The sequence below is a fragment of the Acomys russatus genome, chromosome 32 (assembly GCF_903995435.1).
Source record: "Acomys russatus chromosome 32, mAcoRus1.1, whole genome shotgun sequence".
NCBI lineage: Eukaryota > Metazoa > Chordata > Mammalia > Rodentia > Muridae > Acomys > Acomys russatus.
The window spans coordinates 44348011-44362387 of NC_067168.1; the positions used below are offsets into that span (position 1 = coordinate 44348011).

The window sequence follows — 14377 nt, forward strand, 5'->3', positions numbered from 1 at the left end:
AAAGCAAAGACACAAAGTAACACTCCAGGGACGTGATGGGGCATTCTTGCGAAATTCACCAGACTAAATTGTCCTGGCTACTCTCATCGCTGTATCCACAAAACCAGACCTCCAACAGGACTTTGCCAAGAGGACACAGTTCAGCGTCCTGGGACCTCTGTCCCCACTGAGTTCCCAGCTGGCTCTGAATCCTTGTCTACCAGAAGGTTTTGGCTGACTTTTCCCCTAAACCTCTAGGGAGGGCTTGATTGCGCCTGAATCCAAGTTCAGGGAGGTCAAATGCTTTGTCCAAGGCCTCCTGGCTCTGGACCACACTACCCCATCCTTCACCTGGCTGTGGACCACACTACCCCGTCCTTCACCTGGCTCTGGACCATACCACCCATCCCCCACCCTGGCTCTGGATCATGTCATACCATCCCCCACCTAGCTGTGGACCACACCACCCCATCCCCCACCTGGCTGTGGACCACACTACCAGATCCTCCAAGATGCCTGCTAGGTTTTCTGGGTAGTTTTCTCTAGCTTATCCCAATGCTGGAAGGAGCTTTTCTGCTCCACTGAATTTCCCTAAGACAAGTTCTGGGTTCAAGTTCTACATGTGAAACCAAAGAGCCTGACTGTCTCATGAATAACTACCTACAGCCCAACATCATCACTCCACACCCCTCGCTCCAGAAGCAGACAGACAAGGATATAAATATATATATATACACACATATAAATAAAAATGAGCAAGCATGCTTCAATGAGATAAGACTTCTGTCTTAGAGTTTCTATTGCTGTGAAGAGACACCATGGCCACAGCACCTCTTAATAAGGAAAACATTTCACTGGGGTTGACTTACAGCTCAGAGCTTTAGTCCATCATTGTCATGGTGGGAAGCACGGTGGCATGCAGGCAGACATGGTGCTGGAGACGGAGCCGAGAGTTCTACACCTTGAGCCACGGGCAGCAGGAAGTGAACTACACACTGGGCTCAGCTTGGGCATCTGCCACTTCAGAGCCAGCCCCAGTGATCATCACTTCCTCCAATAAGGCCATACATTCATAATACCGATTAAGATGCCATGCAACAGATCTGGTATAGAGGAGGGACTTTTTGTGGGAAAATGGGGAGGGAGGAAAGAGCAGGGAGGGAGAGAAGAGGGAGAGTGCACAAACCTAGCAGGCCAGATGTGGCAGGTAATGATGTCAGAGGTTGCTAGGGCCCTCAAAGGCCCCTGAAGTCAGGCCATCAGGACCGCTAACACATACCTTGTCATAGTGCCACTCCCACAGGCCTAGGGGGCCATTTTCTTTCCAATCACCACAGCCCCCAATTAGAAATGACAGCACAGTGAGTTCCTTATAGGGGTTAGGCACAGCTGTGAGAGTCAGGACAGCACTTTAGCCCTTGTCAGCCCACAATCTATTAGGGAAAACTGTCGTAAGCAAATACTCCACAGTAAGTGGTACATTGAATTGAGCACCCAGAACTACTCACTAGCTGAGAAACACCCCTGCGTTCTTTATTTCAGACCCAGAACGCAAGGTGGGAGATTGCCGTCTAATTCCGGAAACATGACCTGTCCTGACATTTTTCACCACACTTTTGTCCAGCTTGTGACATTTGAAAACAGGGTCATTATCTTCGTAGCTTTTCCCAAGACGTAGACCTCAGTCTCATGGTTTTGTGTTTTTTTGTGTGTTGCCTTCTAGGTGGTCTTCGAGGCCTTGCACAATCTGGAGCCCCGGGGCTATGTGGTAGGGTGGATCATCGCCATCAGTTTGCTGGTGGGAATCCTCATCTTCCTGCTGCTGGCTGTGCTGCTGTGGAAGGTAAGACTGGTGACCACGGGGGCCTGTGGATTTCCCACCCAGGACACTAGGTCTTTCACAGCACAGGTGCGACGGAGGTCAGCAGACCCTTTGTGGAGAGGATGGAACCTTGCCTCCTCTTGGACCATGTTAAAGAGAGAGAAGGGACCTCAGTGACCTCCTCTCATGTATCTTCAGAGTTAAACCCATCCAGATGTGGTTACTGCTGTGGTTGCTTATGGAGATCAATGGAGCTCCCATAAGATGATAAATTGCTCTTGCATGGGGAGTGATCTCATGATGGGTGATGTGCCGGCAAACAATGCTTTTCCTGGAGTCCAAGGTGACTATAGTTGAAGAAGACAGTGTTATCTGCAACTTTGGCCTGGAAGGGAGTGAGAGAGGCGAGGCACTGTGGATTTTTAGGTGGATGTTCATTAAGAGACAAGTGTGAGGGCTGGAGCAATAGCTCAGTGGTTAAGAGCACTGTCTGCTCTTCCAAAGGTCCTGAGTTCAATTCCCAGCAATCACATGGTGGCTAACGACCATCTATAATGAGATCTAGTGCCCTCTTCTGACATACAGTTGAACATGCAGCTAGAGCACTCATATACATAAAATAAATAAATAAATACATCTCTTGAGAGAGAGAGAGAGAGAGAGAGAGAGAGAGAGAGAGAGAGACGTAGTCTGACCCAGAGGCAAGGAGGCACACAGGAGAGGGGGGCAGAGACAGCTGGCTTTTGTCCACTTTGAGTTTTCCTAAGGGCACAAAGTGAATAACCAATGCTCTTTGGCAAAGCGGTTTTTAAAATGGCTATTATAGGAACAGCCCCCTGAGAGTATTATGGGTGGATGATTTAAATCCAAATACTTAATTTCTTTGGGATTACAAAACAACATACATGCATGGATCAAATACAATAACACTAATAAAGAGAAAGATTGACTTGGCATCTGGGTTGCATCTTGGACAGAGACGTGAAGAGCATGGTGTTGTCTCCAACTGGACCTGTCTCTCTGCATGCACAGATGTGAGTGAGGCTCTCACGTGGCCAGCTTATTCATGGGCACAGTGCTCCTTAAATTGTCCAGACAAATGCTCAGTGTACGTTCAGTTGAAGTACTTCTAAGTTGAGAGCCTTGGGTTCAGTTCCAGCCTGTGGACTCTAACATACTCGCCACTTGCATGCGTGTACACATGTGCCATGGCTCACGTGTGTGGGTCAGAAGGACAACTTTCAGGAGTCAATTCTCTCCTTCTACCATGTAGAGTCAATTCCCCCCTTTACCATGTATGTTACAGGATGGAACTGTCAGGCTTGATGGCAAGCACCGTTGCCTGCTGAGTCATCTCACCCTTGTGCTGAGACACAGTTTCCATTGGCCTAGAACTGACAGACTAGGCTAAAATTGCCTGACCAGAGAGCAGCAGTAGCCTGCCTGTCCCTGCCCAGCCAGCCCTGGGGTTGTAAATCAGGGCCTCCATGCCTGGCTTTTTGTTTGTTTGTTTGTTTGCTTGCTTTGTTTTTCGAGACAGGGTTTCTCTGTGTATCCTTGGCTGTCCTGGACTCACTTTGTAGACCAGACTGGCCTCGAACTCACAGCGATCCTCCTGCCTCTGCCTCCCAAGTGCTGGGATTAAAGGCGTGCGCCGCCACCGCCCGGCTCATGCTTGGCTTTTTTACATGGGTTCTGAAGACCAGAACTAAGATTGTCATGCCTGCCAAGGAGGCACTTAATCAACCGAGCCATCTCCTCCACCCCTCTGGGTTCAACTTTCAATCTGGAAAACTATATGTACAATAAATACAATTTAGAATACGTAAACAGTCTAGAAACTCTAGGAAAGCTGTGCATTGAGCATTCTGTTCTCGGGTTAATGACCAGCTCCGTTGGCACTTTACTTGGAAGAATGTCTATCGAAGCAAACATATGGCACACATTACGTGGAAGTGTGTTCATCTCACATGCCCGCGCGTGTCAGACATCCTTGTTCTATCAGATAGCCTGTTTGTTGTTCCCTGACAGCGATACTGTAAACTTCTCCCTCTGCTGTTAGGAGCACATTTCCAGCCACATCCTAATGACAACGCCAGCTCTGTCGTCTACAGTCCCTCTCCCTAGACTCAGTGTTGTCCCTGGCTGTGCACAATCTTGTGACAGTGTGAATGACCTTACAGACGGTTGCACAAGCCCTTCACCATGGCCTTAGAATGAAAGCCTAGGCATAGAGCTCATACTGTAAACGACCTCCTGAAATGCTACCCACCTCACCCTCCCACGGCAGGCTTAGCAGAAATGTACGTTTGCCTGTATATTTTTCAACGGCAAATATTTCCTCTTTTTTAATGCTAGAATTGTCATTTGTTTATCCTACATGGCCAGATAGACTCTTAGGTTCCCCCTTGTCGCCAGCTCCTTCCTGCCGAGGGGGGCCTCAGTAGGACAAGGCTCAGTGTTTGAAATCTGAAAAGGCGGGGAGGGGGCGGGACAGCATCTGCCTTCATGCGGGCTTTTAGATGAGAAGAAAGCCCTCATGCTCCAGCCGAATGGACCCAGGCACAGAGCAGGGAGTGCTGCAGCCACACCCATCCCCCTTCATGGTCTGTTTGACTCCTTGTGGCTACTTCGCTGAGCTTGTCACCTGTGCTCTCCAGCCTCTTCCCGCCTGCCACCATGGGCGTACCTTTGTTTTTGTGGAGTTTGCTTAGAGAGCATGGTGATGGACTGTAATCCTTGACATAGGGATGCCATAGCCTGGTTTCTACAAGAGGCACGGAAGGGCAAACTTGCATGCACCATGCCATGGGCCCTTTATCATTCTTTGAAGGGCGAGAGATACACACACGTCTCTGCTTCAAAAGTGTTGTTGCACAGACCTTGCCATCATCCACCATGGTCATGAGTGTTGATGCCAGGTGGTGTGGGTCCAGGGTAGGCACCTCTTGCCTTGTGGGTACTTGGATCCGAGTAAAGTTGGCAAAGCGCGTGTGGCTCTCTGATGCCTGGCACAGTGGACTACTCCTTACTGTTCTCCACAGCTGTCTCACAAGCCGCACAGCCCTCTTCCTGCCATGGAGTTAGGTAGCAAGTCTTATTTAAGAGGAGGGGCAGGAGCTGCTTGACTGTTGATGACTGTTGATTGGGGGCACCCTTGTTACAAGGGCCTTCATCTTTTTTCTAAGCCCAGGACAGTGTTTACCTTCTTGAATCCTGTTAGTGGATACACTGCAGGGTCTGGCCACCCAGGAGTACTGTTACAGTATTAGCGTGAGCCACAGGTCACCTTCAGACACCTCTGCAGTAGGCCCAGCTGGTTCTAACTGGCCTTCTCCTGAGGAGTTCCAGCCTCCAACCCTTTATATGCTTGCTAACTTGGCAGCCTTTGGCTATAGCCTCCTAGGCCTGGTTTTCCACCCTTCTCCCCTGCCTCAAGGGGACTCTTCTCAACTGAGCTGTTATTTCTGTACCAACATGGATGTGCTCTGAGTGTTCTGGGAAGGTGAGGCACACACACACAGGCACATGTATACACACAGGCACATATAAACACTCAGGCACATATGCTTGTGTATACACTCAGGCACACACACATGCACACATACACATTAAGTTAATTAATTTTAAAAATAAAAGGATGGTTGGTTAGATGGCTCAGCCAGCAAAGGTGCAAACAACCCAAGTTTGATCCCTGGAGCCTACAGGGGGAAGAAGAGCCCTGACTCCCACCAAGTTGTCCTCTGGTCGCCACATGCCCCCTGTGGTATGAGCACGCACACACATGAGGACACAATAATTGATTATAATCGTAAAAGCTCTTGGTACAGCCTTCATATGAGAGTGTTATCTATTGTCAGGCATGGCTATAAGATAGTCTGGCTCCTACACCAAAAGAAGCTGAGTGGGATTTGGGGGTGAGGGACGGGGTCATTAGAAAAAAGTCTTTAAGGACTGACTATATATAACAAGTCTAGCAGAGGTGGGAAGACCTACACTCCCCGGAATGTTGGACTACAGACATTTTGTCAACTCCAATTCCTGTATCTTCAACCTAAGAGTAATGCATCATGGGCACCGTGTAGCAGCTCAGTATCACACTGATGGCACAGAGCAGGGAAGCCAGCTGAAACCCGGCTTAAGTCAGCCTGACATCTGGCTGCCTGACTTCACCAGTTTGGGCTTATTACCAAACTCCGTATGTAATTCTCTCCCTTCCCCTCCAGGGAAGCCACTGGCTGGCACCTGCCACCCAGCTGGCCAGGAAACACAGCTCTAAGAACACATAATAGATAGATAGTCAGAGGTCAGGTCCCCTTCCTGTATGGAAGCATCTGTTCAAGTCCCTTTTACTACTTTTCAATTCCGTAAAATAATTATTTTGTGGGGAGTTGGTCGGGGGCGGGGGCGGGGGGAGACATGTTGGTCAAAGGACAACCTGCAGGAATGGGACTTCTCCTTCTATCATGCGGATCCTGGAGACTGAACACAGGCGGTCAGGCTCAGCAGCCACTAAAATGCCTGTGAGAGCCCTGAGTTCCCTTTCAGAGTGCCTCTGGACACTGTGGCCTGTGGTTGGTCATCTGTGAGCCAAAAACGGTTGTCCCAAAACTGTGTGGTCTAAACACAGATGCTGGTGTGATGCTGCAGACTCAGGGAAAGGCTGGCTCTGCCGGTGCACTCGTAGAATGCAGGCTTGTGGATCTACACGCTTCATGCTCACTGGGTGGCACTGGGTCCCTGCTAGGTGGCAGACTCCAAGTGACGGGGCACAGGCAAACAACAGTCTTCATACTGTTTTGAAACCCTCTGCAAAAGGTAGTCTCTAGCAGAGAGGGCCTGTCTAGCCCCTGACCCCCTAACCCCTGACCCCTGACCCCTGCAACATATGTCTTTTGGGGTTCCTGTCTCTCTGAAACAGGAATGCTCTGGGTCACACGAATGCTAAGTCCTGGTCCTTGCCCTTGCACTCAGCCTCCCCAGCCTCCCCGCCACCCCATCATTACTGCTCCCCAGAACCTTCCTAAAGGGCCTGCAGATAGCCCAGACTCTCTCACTCTTGGCGGCAAAAGGACCTGGCTCCTACACAAAATCCACAGCAGGGCCCCAAGCTAAGCAGAGCCCTGAAATGGATCCTAATCAACGTTCTCAGAGCTGAGCTGTCCGCCGACACTGGGAGCCGTAATTTAAACGTGATGTGCGAGGATTTCAGTAGCCTGCCAAACCACTGCACAGGAGGAAGACTTTGAAACGCGAAAACTCTTTCAAGGGAAAAAAAAAAAATCCAAAAGCACTCCCCTCTCCTTCGCCCCAGCTCCTGGCTGGGTTGGAAGACACCCCAGCCTGGTGCCTCTTCCTAGAGGCCTGTTTATGGGAAGGTCGAATTTCTCAGAGGCACAAAAGCATGGGGCTAGCCTGTCTGAGAAACTCCTTCAACTCATTACACCAGCCTGAGCTAGGCAGACAGAGAGAGAAGATGCTCAAGCATTTGCCCTTTAGAAGAAAAAATGTCGCCCTGTTCTCCTTGCCCAAGTCCACACCTTCTGGTTTGCTGCTAGGCACACAGGCCACCCCCCCCCCCCTTCAATAAGGAAGCCCGCTTGTCCACTGACCTCAACCAAGGACGCTACACCTCTTTTCTTTCCTGATTGACACTTTTTCAAGACCAGATCATTTAAAACAGAGTGCCATTGTGCTGCCAGGATGACCCAGTCCCAACTGGTCAAGTGACATAGAAGCAGAGTGCAGAAAGAGTTTGGCTACACCCCCCACACACAAGAGCTACCTGGAGGCCTCCATCACCCGGAACTGTTCCGAGAGCATGGCTTTTATTGGTGAGCGTCACTTGTAACTCAAAAACAAAAACGCTTAGCAATGGATAGCTGCGGAGTGGCACAGAGAACGTGTAAGGTTTGGCAGCCACTCCAGATGTCACTGGAGTCACCAACTTGTTTCCAAAGAAGACTTCCCAAAAGAGTGTGTGGACAAACCCCCTCCCAGCCCCCTCCTCCACACGCGCCATGTGCTAGCGACGTGCAGTGGGACTGGTTTATATTTGGAAATAAATATTGGTCTAATACTGTGTTCCTCAACATCTCAAGATGGAGACATGCTATGTAAACAGCCAAGTATCTGAGAGACTCATAAACACAAGGTCCAGAGCTAGTCCAAAGGAAGAGTGTGCCCAAGGTCCTTGGAATGGCTGCCCAAGAAATACCCTAGAGGCCAGCACACAGATTGGCACCCCCAAGAGACCAGATGCCCTGGAGTAGTCCTGCCACCCTGATCACCCTGAAGTGGGCTGGACCACGGACTGAGTACCTCTGAACTGAGTCCGTTCTCATCTCATCCCCTGGGTTCACTGACTCACCCAGCACCCCCCCCCCAACTGGGCCACGCAGGGAGAATCTGCCACTTTGCTGGTTTTCTGGCAAGCTTAGAGGTACATCCCTTTAGTCTACAGGCAGCTGCTCTTTGGGGGTGCAGACTCTGTGAGGACCAGAAGGTACTCTGCTCCTCCAGGCCTCCAAGCTAGGCAGGAGTTGACTCATAGGGTGGTTTCTCCTGCAAGCAGAATAATTATAAACAAAACATCTGACCCCCTCGTGGAACACAAACCTTGGATGACTTCAAAAAGGCCTCAGGAAAAACAACTGACTGCACTGGTTTAGAAGTGTGGGGTCACTGTGAGTATAGTGTCTGCTTGTTGTTAATTATTTCCCAGAAGTCTCAGGGTAGGCTCAGTGGATGGACCAACGCTTTCCAGAGTTTCCCCCCAGATATACCCAGGAGTGCTAACAAAAGTGGGTACGTGTGCCCGAGGGATGCCTGCAAGAGAGGAAAGCATAGCCGTCTTGCAACCTGTTGAGCAGTTCCTAACTCGCTCTGCTTCACAGTCCATCCACAATTTAACATGAGACTGAAAGTCTGTATCGGGCCCTTGAAGTTGGCTAAGATCAACACTGAAGGGTTCTTAACACACAAATGTTACCATATGAGACGATGGCTAAACTATTTAGTCTGATCAGAGTAGACATTTCTCAATGTATACGTGTATCAAAACATTGTGTTTAATACCTTAAGCATATTTTAAAATCTGTCACCCGTGCCTCAAGCTAGGGGAAAGCTCTTTGGTACTTAGCGCTGGGGGTTACGTCTCAGACCTGCTGCATGCCAAAAGCAACAGCTCTGTCCCTGGAAACAATTTTAAAAACTAAAACGTGCCATGCTACTGATTCTCCAGCTATTAAAAAATGGGGTCATTTTTGTTTGTTTTTACCTTGTGTTAAATTTGTATCTCCCTTCAGTATTTGCCTTCTCAGCCAGGCACGGTAGTACACTCCTTTAGTGCCAGGCACTCAGGAGGCAGAGGCAGGCGGACTCTGTGAACGTGAGGCCAGCCTGGTAAACACTAGGCCAGCCAGAGCTATGTAGTGATAAACCATCTTAAGAGATGTATGTGTGTGTATACGTACATGCACACACACACGTGTAGAGTCTCAGAATTTACCTGGAGACTCTGATTGTGGCCCTTTTGATCTGTCATAGTAGACTGTCTACCAGCCTGTTTGTGTAATTTAATCATGTGAAGATGGCTAAAGAAAGGATGGAGGCGGGGCTTCCCACTGACATAGATGAAGGAACTTCTGACTCCTCCCTCAGATATTTAACATTAGGAACTGCTAAATACCCAGGCAGCTGGGGTTCATAACCTGGCAATAGCACTGGCCATGCAGGATTCATGACACGCTATGATAGGCTGAAAGATCTTGCTGCCCCTCCCTGAGAATATATGAACAGTTACAATTAAGACAGGTGTCTCAGGCATGGGATTACTTGCTAGATGATCAGGAAGGGTGATATTGATGACTAGTTGGCACAAGGTACCATACAGGGTAGTAGTCATGCAAACTAATATTCACTCATTCATTAATTCATCCACCCATTTTTGGTGCACGTGTGCACATGTGTGTGTGTGTGTGTGTGTGTGTGTGTGTGTGTGTGTGTGTGTGTGTGTGTGTGTGTGTTGCTGTGAGTAGAAGCCATGGCCCAGTGCATACTAGCCCAATGCTACATGACATGACTACAACATTCCCGGGCCTTTTCCCCTTTTGTCCTTGATAGCTTTCACTTCATCTGCCTGAAAACCCGGGTTTGTTAGAATAGGACACTCTACTGCCATCTGTTGGGAAGCGGTCCTCGTAAACCTTTCATAGCTGGCTCCCCCCTCCCCGCAGCCCGTGTGCACAGTGCCTCACCTGTACCACCACACGCAGCCTTCCCTAACCACCGGAGTGCACTGTGTTTTAAGCAATGGCCTTTTGGAGAAAAGGTACCATCCATGGCAACTCAGCCTCCCCTGCGTATAATCACTCATAGGTTGACTGTCCGGGTCAAGAACGCTTAGGTCCCGGGGCTTCGGAGGGAAGAGGGGAATTTATGGGCTGTTTCTGCACAAGCAGTTGGGTTGGCACTTTGAGAAAAGAGAACTTCCTCTGGGTGTCCGCAGGAGAGGACAGTGCCTTTACCACGTTGGTGGCAAGAACATCATCATCCGCAGTGACATGGGCATGTGAGAGTCACCATTGCATTAGCTGCTCTCAATTCTTTTATCACATCTTCTGGCACATGGCGCACAGCCATGCATGTGGGCACAACACTTCATGCACATAAAAGAAAAATATATTTTTTTAAAAAGACGGGTCTCTCCACACCAATCAATTTAATCAAGATCACCCCTGTAAGTTATGCCCAGAGAATCTCCTAGGTGATTTTTGACTCTGTCCAGTTGAAAATTGGTACAGATCACCACAGGCTACAGAAAGTCGCCTAAGCACTGGAATGTGGCTATTGTAATGAGTGCATAAGATAAACCGGATATTCTTCTTACGATGTACCAAAAGCCACAGACCAAATGCAGCATCAGGGCCAGAATAGAAGTAAGTCTTTCAAATACTAAGTTGAAGACAACTGCCACCCGGAATGGGGCTACAGACCTAGCTCTACGGGAGTCCATGGGTGTTGACTCCTGCATAGATACCGCAAATGAACACAGGAAAGGGAGTTCTAGGTGACAGCGAGGTGGAGCGAGATCTTCTGGGTACTTTAAAAGTCTGTTGTGTGAGAGCAATGTTTGTCAAATGGGTCCACGGATGGCTGATGTCTCTCTGGACATTAATAGGTGTGTATACGGACAGAGGACATAACTTTAGTTGGTAAAGTGCTTACCACGCAAGTATAAGGATCTGTGTCCATCCCCAGCACCTGTATAAAGCCAGACTTGGTGGCCTATGCTTGTCATCCCAGTGGTTGGGGGGGTAGACACAGTCAGATCCCTGGAGTTTACTGGGTAGCCTGGCCTCCTTGGTGCAGTCCAGGCCACTGAGAAACTAAAGTGGACAACTTCTGAGGGACAGCACCTTATTCTGACCTACACACACACACACACACAAATACATATATACACGCATATAAACATATACATAAACATAAATATTTACATAAACACAAACACATATTATGCATCTATATACACAATGCACATATACAGATAAATACACATACAAATAAGCACATATGCATGCACATAAAGACATATGCACATAAACACACAAACATAAACACACACGTAGAAACACATATGCCTGAGGAAAGACAGCAATAAGCTCAAGAAATGGTGGCTTTTCCCCATGAGAGGTCGGATCCTTTGTTTTCCTGCAGTCTATTGCAAATGTCTAGAAGGATGCAGCTTTTTTCAAACTTGATTGACCATGGCATGTCCATCTCTTTCATCAGTACAAACACCTTTGACTAACCCCAGTAAGTGATGTTTTCCAGTACCCACTGCTGTTGGAAAACTGTTCCCACAGCCTGTGTGATGAGCAGCTTACAGGGAGATAGACTGCAGGAATTCAGTGAGGTTTGAAAGTGGGTCCAAGTCACTCTTTGCTTGCCAGTATGTTTCTAAAACCAGTCTCACCTGAGACAGTCTTCTAGTGTCCCCAGCCCTGGAAAGGGCTAGGTCCTGCCTCACATAGCTCAGGCTGCCTTGGCATCCAAAGCCAGTCCTAACCCAAAGCCTCTTCTGTCTTTCAGATGGGCTTCTTCCGCAGAAGGTACAAAGAGATCATTGAAGCTGAGAAAAACCGGAAAGAGAATGAAGATGGTTGGGACTGGGTCCAGAAAAACCAGTGACCCGCCGTGCCAGTCATGTGATGCCCTCATGTCCCTATCGCCAGCCTGTGGTCCTTGATCTTTGTATCTTCCATATTTGGAAGAAAGAAATCTCCTCCAGATTTTTCGGAGGCCCCACTGATGCTGTTCTCTTCCTCATCTTGTCAAGCCCGGTGCCGACCTGAGACGGCCACCTCCAGCCAGGTCACATGACTGGGGCCACCACCAAGTCCCTTTACAAGATAAACTCAGATAAACTTTGGAAAGACAAGCTACAGAGCAAAGCAATATTTATGGATGCAACATTTCGTGGTCAACCCTCAGGGGAAAACTGTTACCTAAAAGTATTTTTTATAAATGTAAGCCTTTTATATTGATCATGTCTTTATATTTGTATCAATGTTTTATTATTTCTATTAAATAGTTCTATAATTCACTCAAGCACTGAAATCTTGGAAATACATGTATCTGCATACAAATTTTTAAAGAGAAGGAACTTACTGTACTTTGGAACTTGTTAGGAAAAAAAAATCTTGCAGATAAAATAAACTGAAGAAACCTCATGAAATGAATCCACCAACTTGGGAGCACTGCAAAAACATCATGGATATGGAAAGAGCACCTAAGACATTTCCCATTGTTATCACCTAAAGCCAAGTTCGGAGAGCTTGAAGAAGTATCAGTGTGTTCTCTTATGGACGCCTCCCTGGGAGACTCCCAACAGGAACTGGGATGGAAAGCCTGATGTCCTCATAACAGATACTCTGTACCACCATGATGCATGCAGCCACACACTGCATTCGCCTCCCTCTGGAGTCAGCAAGTGCTAGATGGACAACTGGTCAACCTCAGCATAGCATCTCATCCCAGACACCATGCCCCAGGGATCACAGCCCGGGACTGAAGCTGGGCTCCCTCAGCAAAGACGTGTGTCTCTCTGTGTGTGTAAGCTGTTATTTTGTGGTGTGACTTTAGTTTAAGGGTCTCTATTTCCTCTGTTCCTCATCCTGTTCCCAACTGGTGATGTTGCAGATTCCTCCCCAGAGAGGATCGCCCTGCTTGGTTTGTGTTTATGTCTTAGGTGGAATTCTCAGGAATCAAACCCTGAAACAGGACTTAGGTGCAAGTAACTTATTGAGGAAGTCTTCCTAGAAGGTAACAGTGAGGAAGTGGAGAATGCAAGACAGGAAAGTAGGGGAAGTCAAGCAACAGTGTTACTTCAGGGGACCACTCATGAAGTACCATCAGCCCAGCTGGGTCTGGTGGGCAAGTCAGGCTGAGGTAGCTAGGCTTTGGTGGTCCCACACCTGCGGGGATATAAACTTTCTGCCCTTGGTTCTTGCTGACAAGATGACTTTGTCCTCTAGAGGAGAGCATTGGGAGCACCCTCAAGTAGGGAGAGCCAGAAATCATGCAAAGAACTCTGAGTTGAGCCAAGACCTCTGGTGCCCACACCTCCTATACAAGTGAATGCTACCCTCAGCTTTGGGTAGCCAAAACCACCATGAGTAAAGGAGATCCTAGAAGTCAAATGTTGCATCTGACTCTCAATGGAGACAGTGGGCAGCCCAGGAAACCAGTGCACACGCAGTCCGTGGGTTTTATCAAAAGAAATAAGGAAAGAAGTCTTGGCTTTACCAGCCTTGTACAGCCTGGACTGTGGGTCAGGCACTGTGCTGACTGCTGATGGAGCCCCAGAGAACACAGTCACCTCATGCCTCAAGGCGGTAAGCCCTCCCACGATAGGTGTGTAGTGTGGATTCTTCATGAACCCCATTTGCAGCTGTCCTGTGGTGATGATGTGCGAGTCATGCCATTGTTTCCTTTAATAAATCTTTTGAGATTCTTAGGTGGTGAAACCACTACAGAACCATCTACAGTTTTAGCCAAATGCATCTGTCCTCACTGGCCTGCTTTCTGCAAACGGTATGGCTGCACTGGGGTCGGGAGAACCGCTAGCCAGCAGAGCCACACCTGAGAAACTGTGGACAGAGAGAAAGGACAGATGCAGCTGGAATCTGGCCACCTGTGCCTGATTGTGAATGGTGAGCCCTCATGAATAGTCATGTGCCAAGGGTCACTACAACTCCGTGAGACAGATTTAAAGACAACTACATGGTAGCCCCGGAAGCAAATCCTAACAGCCACCGTTGGGTCTCCGTGTCATGAGAGCTAGGGTTATAGCTGCCTGGCACAGAGGCAGGGAAGGGTGGAGCGTTGCCTTGGGACTCTCTCCACTGACTAGTTCAGCATCTCCAGCCTCCTGCAGGCTCTCGGAGGACGTGGGCAGGTGGGTTGATGTTCCTGTGTTACCTCTCTCTAGAACATTCTTTAAAAACCCACTGTGTAGCCCATTGGGCCCTTCTGCCTCTGAGGTCACTATGGGAGCCTGGAGACAGTCCC

General features: G+C 48.6%; 1 protein-coding gene across 1 annotated transcript in view; it reads left to right on the forward strand.

Annotated features, from left to right (window-relative positions):
* Itga9 (integrin subunit alpha 9) overlaps positions 1 to 14128 on the forward strand; it is a 296042-nt gene extending 281914 nt beyond the window's left edge. The window contains exons 27-28 of the mRNA XM_051140720.1: positions 1703 to 1822; positions 11897 to 14128. Of these exons, the coding sequence (XP_050996677.1) occupies positions 1703 to 1822; positions 11897 to 11995 (219 nt within the window). The 3' untranslated portion in view covers positions 11996 to 14128. The remainder of the gene's footprint in view (positions 1 to 1702; positions 1823 to 11896) is intronic.
* Positions 14129 to 14377: the final 249 nt, after the last annotated feature.